General features: G+C 42.7%; 1 protein-coding gene across 1 annotated transcript in view; it reads right to left on the reverse strand.

Moving 5' to 3' along the window:
• Positions 1 to 13,521, reverse strand: part of LPIN1 (lipin 1) — an 84,603-nt gene that overhangs the window by 23,121 nt on the left and 47,961 nt on the right. The window contains exons 14-17 of the mRNA XM_023728243.1: positions 12,453 to 12,532; positions 6,563 to 6,689; positions 4,990 to 5,138; positions 4,352 to 4,438 (exon numbers count right to left, since the gene is read on the reverse strand). Of these exons, the coding sequence (XP_023584011.1) occupies positions 4,352 to 4,438; positions 4,990 to 5,138; positions 6,563 to 6,689; positions 12,453 to 12,532 (443 nt within the window). The remainder of the gene's footprint in view (positions 1 to 4,351; positions 4,439 to 4,989; positions 5,139 to 6,562; positions 6,690 to 12,452; positions 12,533 to 13,521) is intronic.

The following is a 13,521-nucleotide window of genomic DNA, read 5'->3' on the forward strand; positions in this document are numbered from 1 at the left end:
ACTCTGTCCTATGGGGTCACTATGAGTCGAAATCGACTCGATGGCAATGGGTTTTTTTTTTTGTTTTTTGTAGTCAGGAGAAGGAAAAAAAGACCCTAATGAGTCTGCTAATGATTATTTCCCATTTTCAGTACATGGGCTTGAGATGCTACATATCTTAGACCACAGAGATGAACTAATTTATCTGTGGAAACAATAAAAGTATTCATTCTAGCTAAGTCATGAGGACACTGATTTCTATATTATATATATTAACATATATATGTAACATATATATGTAACATATATGTTCAATATATATCAAATAAAGTAGAAAATTAGACTAATTGTCCAAATTTAGTCTCCAAAAGACCCATTAGCTCAACGATCTGGATAATTTAGGAAATAGGGAGTTTCATATACTTCCATTTGTATTTACTATAGTTCTTTTTAATCAATAATAAGTAAACGCTGTGTTTTTTTTTTAAACCAATAACCAAGTAGGCTCTATACCCTCTACATGAACAAGGTGGCAATCAGCCTTACAGATCATTTATCACAGGCTAACTCAACTATCAATCAATAAAATTGTCCTTATTTTCTGTTGTTTCCAGGCAAGTGGCTATCTGCAAGGTTGTTTTTTTTCAACAGACAAAAACGGCAGTGCATAAAATTTGAGAGGCACCCACATTCACGGAAAGCAGGATCAGGAAAGAGTGATCAGTCCAAATTTCCGAAATTGAATGGCATCTGCTTCCTGGTATTGTAGCATGCTAAATTACTTCCTGGGTGTCATGGATTGAACTATGTCCCCCCAAAATATCTGTCAACTTGGCTCGATCATGATTCCCAGTATTGTATGACTATTCACCATTTTGTAATCTGATGTGACTTCCTTATGTGTTGTAAACTCTATCTCTATGATGTAATAAGATGGATTAGTGGCAGTTATACTGATGAGGTCTATAAGATTAGATAGTGTCTTAAGCCAATCTCTTTTGAGATATAAAAGAGAGAAGTGAGCAGAGACACGTGGGGACATCATACTATAAAGAATGCAGTGCCAGGAGCAGAGCAGGTCCTTTGGACCTGAGGTTCCTGCACTGAGAAGCTCCCAGACCAAGGGAGGAAAAGATTGATGACACAGACCTTTCTCCAGAGCCGACAGAGAGAGAAAGCCTTCCCCTGGAGCTGATGCCCTGAATTTGGACTTGTAGCCTACTAGACTGTGAGAGAATGAATTTCTCTTTTTTAAAGCCATCCACTTGTGGTATATCTGTTACAGCAGCACTAGATGACTAAGACACTGGGTAATCACAAATACAACTTCAAAAGAAAGACCTAGACTCCTTAGAACAGTGAATCACACCAAGCCCCAAACCCACTGCCATCAAGTCAATTCCAACTCACAGCAACCCTACAGAACAGAGAAGAACTGCCCCATAGGGTTTCCAAGGCTGTAAATCTTTTATGGAAGCCAACTGCCACATCTTTCTCCCACGAGTAGCTGGTGGGTTCCAACTGCCGACCTTTTGGTTAGCAGCCGAGCATTTAACCACTGAGCCACCAGGGATCCTAGTGAGTCACAAACTCTTATCAGTTCTTGGTCCTGGCACTTCTCACAGCCATGGCTGCCTAAGACCTTCAAAGGAGCTCATCTGTGAGACATTACTGCATAGTTTACTTTAATCAATAGTCAGCCTCGGAAGCTTTACACCGTGCCCAGCCTGTACTCAAACTCCAAAACGGGGTCCAAAACCAGCAAACCAGGCCCAAGTGCTTGGACAACCAGGTAGCAATAAAGAACTCAATAAGCCCAGAGGAGGAACAGATTATAACAGACTGGGGTCACTGATTTTCTCCTGGAAAGGCTTCGTGAGGACTGCAGGTCAGAGCGAGGCATTAAAGGATAAATACACATTAAGAGGCAAAAATCAGCGGTAAAGGCAAGGCAAGCAGAGGCCATCAAATGAGCAAGGGCAGGAAGATATGAAAATAAAGTACTGAGTGAGAAACACAGCTGCGTTAGCGCAAGGTCTGAGAAACAGAGCAGAAAATAAGGATACATCAGATGGCTGGGGCCCAAAGCTCCTGGGCTTTGAAAGTGACTCCTATCCTACAGGTGCTGAGTATGGAACCCCTAAAGGCCATGGCCAAGCTGTATGTTAGCTGCTCCGGAAGCCTTGAACATCACTGCAAACCACCCTGGTCTAACTGTATTGGTGCCACTGGCTACACACCCAAAACTCGATGAACAAATAAATATCAAGTCTCCACATCACGTTATGCTTTGTCCTCTTACCCAAAATGAAAATACTAGAAGTATTCCCAGCCCTTAACCATCTCATTCATTCTAAACCAAAGAAGCTACATAACCTTACTTTTTCAGTAAGATATCTTTTCTGGGAAAACCTAAGACACAAATCAAAACCAAAAAAAAAATGCGAATGTGACTGTGCCTTTTTTTTAATGTTGCAGTAAGGGAAGGAATAGATTTATGTTCCAGAAACCAAAGTGAATCAGGCTGTAACCTACTCAGTATCCTGACCCATGGGGATTTCTTTCAACTACAATTCGATGAAATTTCCAATGTCATGCAAGTTTAGGTAGCTTCACCAGTAGATTAGTCCCTCTAAATAAAAGGTCAGCCTGTGATAAAGTGGTGGGGAGAGGGGCTGGCACTTACCCTGTCTACGGGAGTGCAGACTGGGATAACCTTTGCAGAGGGCAATGTGGCAATATTGATCAAATCTTAAAAGCACTGACCCTTTGACCTAGCAATTCTACTTCTGGAAATCTATGTTACAGCAATACTGTCCTAAATGAGTGTGTCTATATTTATTTACACACACATTATATATAATAAACATTGTATGTAAATGCTTATTGCATCACTGTTAGTGAAAAAAACTGAAAACTACCTCCAAGTTCATCAATAAAGAATTAGTTAAATGAAGCATGGTTATCCATACAATAGAACTGTGTGCAGCAGTTAAAAAGAATGAGGTAAACCTTATATGTAATGAAAAAAAAAAGATATAATGCATTATTAAGTAATGTGATTACCTGTGTACGGCAGGCAGGGAGTGTGTAAATGAATTTTTTTTAAGTCTAGCAGGAGGGATCCAAACTGTTAAGAGTTGTTCCACTTCTAGGGAAAGGATTAGCTTGGTGGTAGGGCAGGAAGGGAAAAGCCCAAACTTTGTACTTTTACATTTCTGTAATCTTTACCTCTTCTTTTTCAAAGAAGCATTTATTACTTTTGTAATTTTTTAAAAAGATGAAACTTGTAGAAATAGGGGCAATCCAGTGAGATGGGCCCTAAGAAGAAATCAGATATTTTTAATCTCATCAGGATACAAGCTCTTCTCTCTCTCCAAGCCACACCCCCTACTGGATTATAAGGCCCATGAGGTCAGAGACTATGTCCAGCTCATTATACTCCAAGCACCTATCATAGGACCGGGCACATAACAGGCACTCAGTAAATGCTGGATAAATGAATGAAGGAAATCCAGGAAAGTATATCTGTGTTTGCAGAGTAGCAGAAATAGCTTTGGCTGACTGCCCATTGCCCACTCCCTGTTACTACCAATGTGGACCAGAGATGAACACATTAGGCTGGGAATCATGAGGCCTGAGTTCTAAGTCCTGACATCCACTAACTGTGTAACTTCCAGGGGCCTCACCTGCCTCACCCAGGAAAAGACAGGGCTGTCCTAGTTCACACTAAGGTAGGAACCTTCCAGCTCTAACTGGCTGGAGAACAGATGCATTGAGGGAGAGGTCTAATGGACATGGGAGACTCTAGTTCATAGAAAACTGGGGAACTTGTGACTATGTGCAGTCAGAGGCTTGGACTCAGGAAGGTAGTACAGGGCAGGGAATGGGGGAGGGGGGAAGAAGCAAACTCCTTGAAGGGCCCTGAGCCTCGAGCACTCCACAGACCAGGTGTACAGATGTGTACTGCTGGATGGCTCGCAGGACCCGCACTGTAACTGAAAACTTGAATCTGCAACATTTTAGGCAAAAGCAAATCACTTGAAATATGTAATACTATCATTTTTTCATCTGATATCTTTTAATATTCTTCAGTATGAACTGAACCTCAATCACTCTCCGAACGCTGTCACCATCTTCCGCCTCCTGTTAATTTTCCACTCATCTAACAGTTCCCTTTCTTCTTTTTGGGTACTGAATTCAAATTTGAAGTTGCTGGGATTCACTGCGCACTTGGAATTCTCCACCGCCATCCCCATTTGACCCCCTCTGTAAATTAACCAATAACCTGGCAGCAAAGGTTCTGTGTGCAGAGTGCCATGCGTACACCAGCAGTGTGGCAAGAGATGGGAAGCAAAGGCTCTGTACTTACTGGCTCACTTTATGGTACAGCTTAGCAATCCCCTGGTGGGTCCAATCCTTCCCAAGGGTGGGCAAGATGTGGCCAAGGGTATCCGACCTAAATGTAGAAACGAGAAAGAAATGAAAGTGAAAAGGAAACAGCAAAAGGAACAAAAGCCCATTCAGATTCATGGCACCATAAATGCCTCATAAGAAATGCAAATGAGAAAAAAGAGGAAAGAAAATGCAAATGAGACCCATGACCTTATTTCTGTAGAGAAAGCCCAAAGCTAAAGTAATGAAATGTGAATGCTCAGGAAAGAATATGTTAATATCTGAAAGGGCACCTTCCAACTGATCATGTATCAAGGTTCTCGATGGGCTGAATAAAAGTGAAAAGGTCATTCAGAAAAGACGCTCTTCAGTCAGCATCCATGTAAGCAGCAAAGTCAGGGAGATGATGCCCTGGATGACAGCCACCACCAAACCAAATGCAGCTATTTAATTCAAGGAGCTAAGACCGTCTGGAGTAGCACTCATTGTATCAGAAATCGATCTGCATGATTTCCGTGACGCTACAGAGAAGAGGTAAAACACTAACGCCAGGCTCAAGGAGTCTACTTGGAAGTTAAGAAATCCATGACAGCCCCCTAAATCAGTTATACCTACCGAGTGATTGTTCCGTCAATATCAGAAATGATAACTTTATCATCCCAGTTCCACAAATAGATGGTGCCTTCACAGCGACAGGTGCCTTGATACTGCGTGGTGACACTGAAAACCACATCGTTTGGGCCATTCTTCAACTTCAGGCTTTTCTGAAAAACATGAACTATTTGTCCGCTTGAGAGAAAGGCCCAGATCGAGAGACATTTGGCTTCTGTTCCATAAGAAAGGGGATTAGGCTTTTTTAAAAAATTGTTATCCTAGGCCATTGTATAATTCTTTCTTTCCCCTCTTTTGCTCCAGAAGAGGGTCTTTCAGGGGTTGGAGGGAAAACCCTCAGCTCTTCTCCGAGACCCACTTATAATGCAGCTAGCCCACTTCCTACATAGGCATCTACTTCCAAGGACCCTGCAAACTTGCTTCAATATTTCTGAGTGAGAATCAGGTGACAGGGTCAAATGATAGGCTCTAAGGCTTGGCATAATAAATCACAACTGCAGAATAGGACATGCTTGCTACTCCATGACTAAACAGGAAAGGTTGTGATTTGGGGAGTTAGTTTGCTAAGTGTGAAAATATATTTCCCTAAATAACCATGTTTTTAATGATTACTATACTAACCCAAATTGCGGGGGGGGGGGGGTCTGTTATCAATCACACCTTATACTAGAAGAACAAGTCTAAACCAAAGGAAATCACACCAAATCCAAAAAGCACAATCACCTTTTGGCAGTTCTGAACCTCTCTGCTGGACCCTCTCATGAATGCCAGCTGCTTCCACAGCCCGGCGGTGCTGCCTGACTCAAGGGCTCTGCCCTGGGGTTGCTGGGGAGAGCCGTGGGTCATGGCAGCTGCAGAGAGACTGCATGTACGTGGCATCACATGGTTGTCCAGGCCTGTTCATTATCTGCTCCCATTAAATACCATCTCAACTAAGCCTGGCTCTCCACTAACTCTTAGGATAAAGGCCAAAGACTGTATTAGCAAGAAAAGAGGGGTATTGGCCCACTGACTGAGCATGGGCAACAGGCTCCAGGGAAGGACTGGGACTAATGAAAACAGGTCTTAACATAAGCAAAGAGGGATTGGATGATGGCTGCTGCTACCTGAAATTCTCTAAATCCCATCACAACTGCTTGATTTCCACCAATTTAAGAGATGCGTTTGAGCTAGCAAACATCTCAAAGGAAAAACAGCCCTGAGAGATTTTTAAACCCTATCATTCATTTATACTTCGCTATAAATTAGTTTAATCAGACTGTTTTCCTCCCAACACTTGGAAAAAGAGCCTCTGGTACTGAGGTAGGGAAGACAAGAGTAGAGGTGATATTAAAGAGCCAGCCTAGATAGGGTGCTGACGTTACAATGGGGAGCAGCTGGAAACATGGGGTACCAAAAGAAGGGGTTGGAGGTAGCCAGAGGGTAGCAGGTACCCTGGGATATAAAAGGTGCCAGGACGTAAAAGAGGGATTCAGAAAGTGAGAGGAATATCCAGGCCATCACACATACGACACCCTGCCGACTGTCACTTGGCGAGTACTGACAAACACAGCCGCGGTGAAGACAAGAGACTCACCAGCTGCTCTGAAGTGAGCCGGAGAGTCTTTTTGTAGCTGACATTAGACAAAAGAGGGAGGTGGCTCGCATTTGATGGCTTGGCAGCTGCATGCTCTTCATCACTGGAGGATGATTCATGCTTTATTCTGGAACAAACAGTGATGTAATCACCAATTAGAAGATGCATCTGGGTAGCTATTAAAAATGCATTAGCCCAGAATCAATGACTAAGTCAATCGGGTCTCTCCTGAGCACTGTCTCTTGGGTGGTCATTTACCATATGGCAATAAATTTATCAATGAACTCTCACTCAATTCCCATTCATACATCCCTTGCATTATTCATCTGGGGGCTGCCTCTCCTCATTCACTTGCCTATTTACTAGCTATCATCACTCTATTTTAAACCAATAGGTTTCCAGTCATGATAAGTAGAATTAAACTCCCTCCTGGCCCAGAAGGATGCTACCAAACACGCTCTGCCTCTCAGTTTCCCTGCCTGAGGCCGCAGGCTAAGCACTAGAAATCCAAATTTCTACCAGCCCGAACTCATCAGTTCGCTACACATATCTCTCTAACTATACCCTGTTGCCGTCGAGTTGATTCTGACTCATGGCAACCCTACAGGACAGAGAAGAACTGGCTCATAGGGTTTCCAAGGAGTGGTTGGTGGATTTGAACTGCCGACCTTCTGGTTAGCAGCTGAGTTCTTAACCACTGCACCACCAGGGCTTCTCACTAACTACACCATTCCAAATAATTAGGGTATTTCTAGGACATACAAATAGGTGTCAGTGAAAATGAATTCTCCTCCTCCAAAATCCCTAAGCAATACTCTTCACAAGTTGTCACATGAGCAACAAATACCACCTTATGTGCCTGCACAGAATCCATAGGGCAATGCTTCTAACTTTTATAATTTTCCATTTAGAAGGACGCTGAGGGGGAAAGGGGGGTACAGGGTGAGAATCATTTCATTTTGTTTAAATAGCTCACATAAAGTATATCAATAATTAATTATTCCCTATATTAAAATCCTGCTATGACATAATCCCCAACCCAATAGTACTAGCTCCACTTCCTAGGGACCGTATCTTCAATAATGTTAAATCGCTTCAATATCTTTAATAATGTCTTACACTTTGACAAAGTGCTAAACAAAATAGGAAAGGCCAAGTGGCCCCCAAAGTAGGCACGCCCCAACTCCTCAGGTGCTCTGCCCTCCTGCAAAGCTTCCTGCTCAGCACATCCTTTATGCAAGATTTCCCTTTCCACAGGGGCCCATTTAGTCTTTTTATCTCAGTAAGTCTTACCTCCCGATGCTAAGATCCTTATTCTCCAGGCTCTTGTTTTCCCCCTTGTCTCCCTTCCCTACTACCAGAAAATTATCAGATATCTCCTATGTATCTATCACTTTCTTACCCCATATTTGTTCATTCAAGAAGCAACTCCTACCATCGAATACTATCCCATGTTACACAGTGTCCCCAGTTCTGTGTTATTTCTGCCATATCTTATGTGGAGACCTAGCTGTTTCCATTCCTAGAATGTGCAATCCTGCCCTAAGCACCTGCTTCCGGGGCCCAGGAGAGGGCACCTGCAGGCTATGGGCTGGTGGACTGGAGCTCACACAACCAATACTTATTCCGTACTGTGCCAGGCATTGAGGACGGAGCAAACAGACCAGCCCCTACTCTCACAGGGCTTTTTGTTTGGCAGGGAGATGAACCACATAATCACAACACAGCAGGACATGTGCTATGACGGGAAGCAGAGGACAATATGAGAGCATCTGGACTTGGATTTGCATCTATGCAGAACAATCTGGGCTGAAGATGCAGATGTGACAATCACTGGGACACAGCCATGGGAATGAGAGATTGTGTAGAATGAGAAGGATCTTAGGCTAGAATTCTGATTGGTCCACAGCAGGGCTAAGCTACATGTGACAAGAATAATGAAACAACACACGTGTCATTGTGGGCTGGTTATACATACAGTAGAATAACTTAGCATCAGAAAAATCCAGGTTTGAACAGTGGCTAGTAACTTCAGGCTGTATTACCATAAACAAATCACTCCTTTCTCTTCCAGCCTTGACTTCCTTATCTTAAAATGCAGAACAGATTGTATACCACCCGCCAAAAAATTCAGGGTACAGGCAGATAACAGCCTGGAAAGAAGCAGACTGAGAGACATGAGTTCCAGGGAAGACCTTCTAACTACAGAGTTCCTCTCTTGGCCTCAGTAGGTTCATCCATAGAATTAGATGTTCCAACAAAAGTCCTTCCAGTTCTGACATCTGAGCAGCCTATGAAAATATTGGCTCTTCTGAACCAAAAACTCATTGGTTTGTAGAAGGAGTAGCCCCTGGGTGCTGCAAAGTTAAGTACTCAGCTAGTAACCAAAAGGTTGGTTGATTTGAGACCATCCACAGGTACCACCAAAGAAAGGCCTGGTGATCCACTTCCAAAAAAAAAAATCAGTCATTGAAAACCCTGTGGAGCACAATTCTACTCTGACATACATGAGGTCGCCAGGAGTCAGTCAACTCGACAGCTTTAGACATTTCAGTCATGGAGCAAACCTGGCCTGACAAATGCCTGGGTGGAAAGAAGGAGAACCGAGCTACAGGCCGCCTCACTGAACAGGAAAATGTTTATGTTCCCACAAAACAGCTTTGAGTGAAATGGGATCCAAATGTGAACTGAAGCTCTTAGCGACAACAGATTGATGTGTGCCTCTGCCGGGAGGACGTGGATGCAAAGCGGAAGAGCAGTTATTTCCATCTGTTGCTTTAAAAAAAAACTAAATGTGTGTAGCATGCCATGTTTGAGGGAATACCAAAAGGAAAACACAGAGACAAAAACTAAAATGGGAGTTGTACGACTGGCTGCGAATAGTTTCAGTTTAGGGCAAGTAAACGGTCATTTGCAGTTGCCACCTTCAGTGTGAAACAAAATGGCTCCGTTTCTGGAGGCCCTTGCGTTTCCAATAGCTCATTAAATGCGGCTTGCTTTAAAGTGTCTCTGCAAGAAGCAGCAAAACAAAACAAAAGGGCTCATATCACTTGAAAATCTGTGTTCCGAAGAGTAGCTGTTAACAACATCTAAGCTAGCACTTGTCACAGTGTATGTTTTTCAAATGGTATTTTAATTATTTGTATGGTGACAAGCTGTTTGCTCAATTATGGGACTCTAGGGACAGTTCCATCAATCAAGTCTGTCAATTAGGAAAACATGCCAACACCTTTTTTTTTTTTTTAAGTCAACTACATGAGTCTAATAATTTCTCAAGGACACTAAAAGTCTAAGATGCTAGTATAAATAAAAAAGGTTTACATTTCCCAGAAGAACTTCATATTCATATTTTTCAAAATCTCAATTCACTGTCACGAGAGGCAATGCTTCATTTCTTAGGTTTAATATAGAAGTATAGCATGACTAATTCAGAATAGTGAATAGTCTTAAAATATTTATATTTAAATTAACTGGGAAAAAAAATTGTCAATCTTTGAACTGGATTACATCAGCTAGAAAGGAAATCCATAACGCTTCAAATAAACCATAGATGTTCCAAGTTGCTGCTCTTCCATCCTCAACCTGCCCAGCTTCCTCCTTGGGTACCCCATGCTCCTGCCAGAAAGTAATAACAGGAGTGATAACACCAATGGCAGCATCAGCTCCATTCTTGCACGCCCTCTATATACTGGACAATGTACTAGTTGACAGTCATATACTAATCCTTTAAAACATTTCTGAACCTCAGCTCTATCTTAAAGGTCCAAAACGGGCATATCGCAGGCTGAATTTGGCAGACATTTTTCGTTTAGCCAACAAAGGATTTTTAAAACATTTGAAATGGAATGGTTTAAAGACTGAGAATGTGTCCTCCAGGTCACCACAGATCCACCCTCCTGACTGTTCACCTACAGCCACCTCAGGCACATCACCTGTCTGGACCCCACTGGCTTTTGCATTCTTGACTGAAGGTAAAATAATCACCTTTCCCATAATGCACCCATGATGCATGTGGTGTGGTATGATTCCTATCTCCACTTCACAGACGAGAAAAACGGTCACTTGAGGAGGCTGACTGATTTGCCAACAATTACATAGGTTGCCTCACAAAGTCCCTGTTGTATGCTACCTCTCAAGTTTGGAAATTGTTATTGTAATAGGACCGAGAGGGTTCTTTACAAGAATTTCAAGAAAGGAGGACATGTCTAGTGCTAGAACCCTCCGGTTTAAATTGCGTACAACATACAGTTTTGCATCTTTGCTTGTGAATCCTCTCAGAGATTCAATCTCCTGTACAGTCACAGCCTCCTCCTGGCTGCTCTGTGCATTAACATCACACTTGTACCTTTGCTCAGATATGGTAAGTAGTCTGTCTAAGGTCAAATGGTTAGTAGGTGCATAGCCAGTATTCCAAACCAGATCTGCTGGATTCCAAAGCCTGTGCCATTACTGCCAGTTGTCTCCCACTACTAGAGCTAAACAACCACTTACTGAATACTCACTGGGTATCAGGCTGTATCCTGGCTGCTTTATAGGTCTTTTCAAAGGACAATACATTCCTGGCCTGTTCACCATCTTAAAAACACCTGCCTTCTCCCTTCCAAGTTCACTCAAAGTCAAACTTGAAATTCCAGGTTGGAAAAGTATCTCAAGTATTCTTGCATGAAAGCCCTTCCCCAGAGAATGGACGAGATAGGAATCAGGTGGAAAGTAACACTACCCAGGGCACCACCAAGTGAAACAGATAGGTTTTCCTTTGACAATATCCCGACCGAGAGCTGACTCGGGCCCTTTAGAGTCGTACTGGAAAACAATCTTACCTGGCTCTGCACACTTCATCGCCTACTCTTCTCCATAGACAACAATACAGAAATCATATTTTCTCCTACTTGCCACCTGAGGTAGTACATGGGTCTCTATCTGCAACTATCTGAACCTAGAAATAGAACAGTTTAAGATCTAGAGCTATGGCCAGGAGTCAGAGGACTTGAAATCTAAGCCTGCTTCTCCTATAAATTAACCATATGATACTGGGCAAATCTACCAGTTCAGCAATAGCTCAACAACTTCTATGAAATGCCTACTATATGTCAGGCATTGGCTTGCCTCCAGGATACAAAAATGATTAAGATATGGATCTTGCCCTCAATGAATTTGCTAGCATTTTCTGTCTGCTAAGTAAGAAAGGCAATACCTGGGTTTCTTAAGCAATGGAATACTGTAAAAATGAGGTGATACGTACAAGCTATTATTCGCTGAGATCACTCAGTGTCATCATGTACCATCAGCATCACAGTTAGTGAATAATAGCATTGTCTTTAGAGTAACGTTACCCTCCAATCCCACACAAATCGATTAACCAAAAGACAACACACCACTAATAGCAATCAGCATTATCAAAATTTAATCTCTCCTGTGCCAAGTTAATATGAATCCACATCAATACTTTGAAAAGTATCAACATGAGTCCTGGTAAGTATTAAAACTGTAGATAAAGGCAAGTTCCTTCAGCAGAGCTACTTATATTTCCACGTCATTGTTAAAGCTATTGCTGCTGTTTATTACTATCTTCTGCATCCTGAGGGCTACCATATGCCAGAACCATAAGAAGTGCTCTAGTTACATTATCTCATTTAAGCCTTATATTTACCCTGTAAATTAGATATCTAAGGGAGCCACTGTCTCCATTTTATTGATAGGAAAACCAATTTAAATAAATAGCTGAGGTCAGTGAGTGAATGTCAGAGCTGGCATCTGGGTCCAGCTTGGTGCAAGGCCTGTGCTGCTTGCTGAATCCTATCAGCATCCAACAGGCACGTGCCATGGCTCTGGAGTTGTACCATCCCAGCTCCAAACGGAGCATAACATCCCAAGATGACTCTCACTGTACCTGGTGGCCATGCTAAGCTGTGACGGCTGCTCTCCAGTACTGTGGCCCTTTGTAGCCAAGCACTGCTCTGGCTTACTTTCCTGGGGAAGAAGAAAAGAAAGAGTCATGGAAAGCACCAAAGACAAAGGGCCTGAGCAACAGCTCGTGTTCTACAATGGGCTCCCCTAAGGCCCAGGGTAGGGTCCCCAAAGGCAGACCCTTCCCCAGTGGCATACACACCAGGGGTGGCCCCAGGAGGCTCCAGAGATGCCTATTTGGGCAGGTCCTAGTGACTCCTTTGCTTAGAAACATACAATTAAGCTGAGAAATATTTTTGACAGAAATGACTCTGTTATCCATAAGTGTTTGTGGCACCAAACCAAACTTCATACTCACTGTAGCTCATGCAAATGCTTTATCAAGGGCTGCCTGGATACCCAAGGGCTTTCAAAATATTTTCTTATAATTGCTGGTAGAAATGCTTGCAAATATTTTCACACCATATTTTGCTTGGGAAAAATGTGGAAGTATTTTCGCTTTTTCAAAACCACATATTCTTAATAGAATATGCTCCTCTGATGAACTGGAAAGGGCCTTGGATTTCTAAAAGGAGAACAGGGCTCAATTCTGCATCTCTCACTCATCAACCCTGGGCAAGTCATTTAATCTCAGAGTCCGGTTTCCACATCTGTAAAACGGAAGCAATAATCTCAATCTCACAACGTGGCTACGAAGATCTAGGCTGATGCTCCACATAAAGCACACCACCTGGCACACCACAGGTGAGGGAGGAGGAAGATACTCACTAGCACCAAAAGCTTCACTGTGAGTAATTAAAGGCCACATAGGAAGGTCAAAGGGAAAAGGATACACGACTGAATCTCATTGTTTGTGGTCGCTGGTCAGGAGAGATAGGTTAACATGTTCTACTGCACTATTTAAATAAAGAAAAGGAATAATATAAAACAGGGTGACTGTCTTAACATAAAGGAGGCCTGGTGGCACAATAGTTAAAGAGATCGACTGCTAAATGAATGGTCAGCGGTTCAAAACCACCAGCGGCTCCACGGGAGAAAGATGTGGCAATCTC

Source organism: Trichechus manatus, unplaced genomic scaffold (assembly GCF_000243295.1).
Source record: "Trichechus manatus latirostris isolate Lorelei unplaced genomic scaffold, TriManLat1.0 scaffold00023, whole genome shotgun sequence".
NCBI lineage: Eukaryota > Metazoa > Chordata > Mammalia > Sirenia > Trichechidae > Trichechus > Trichechus manatus.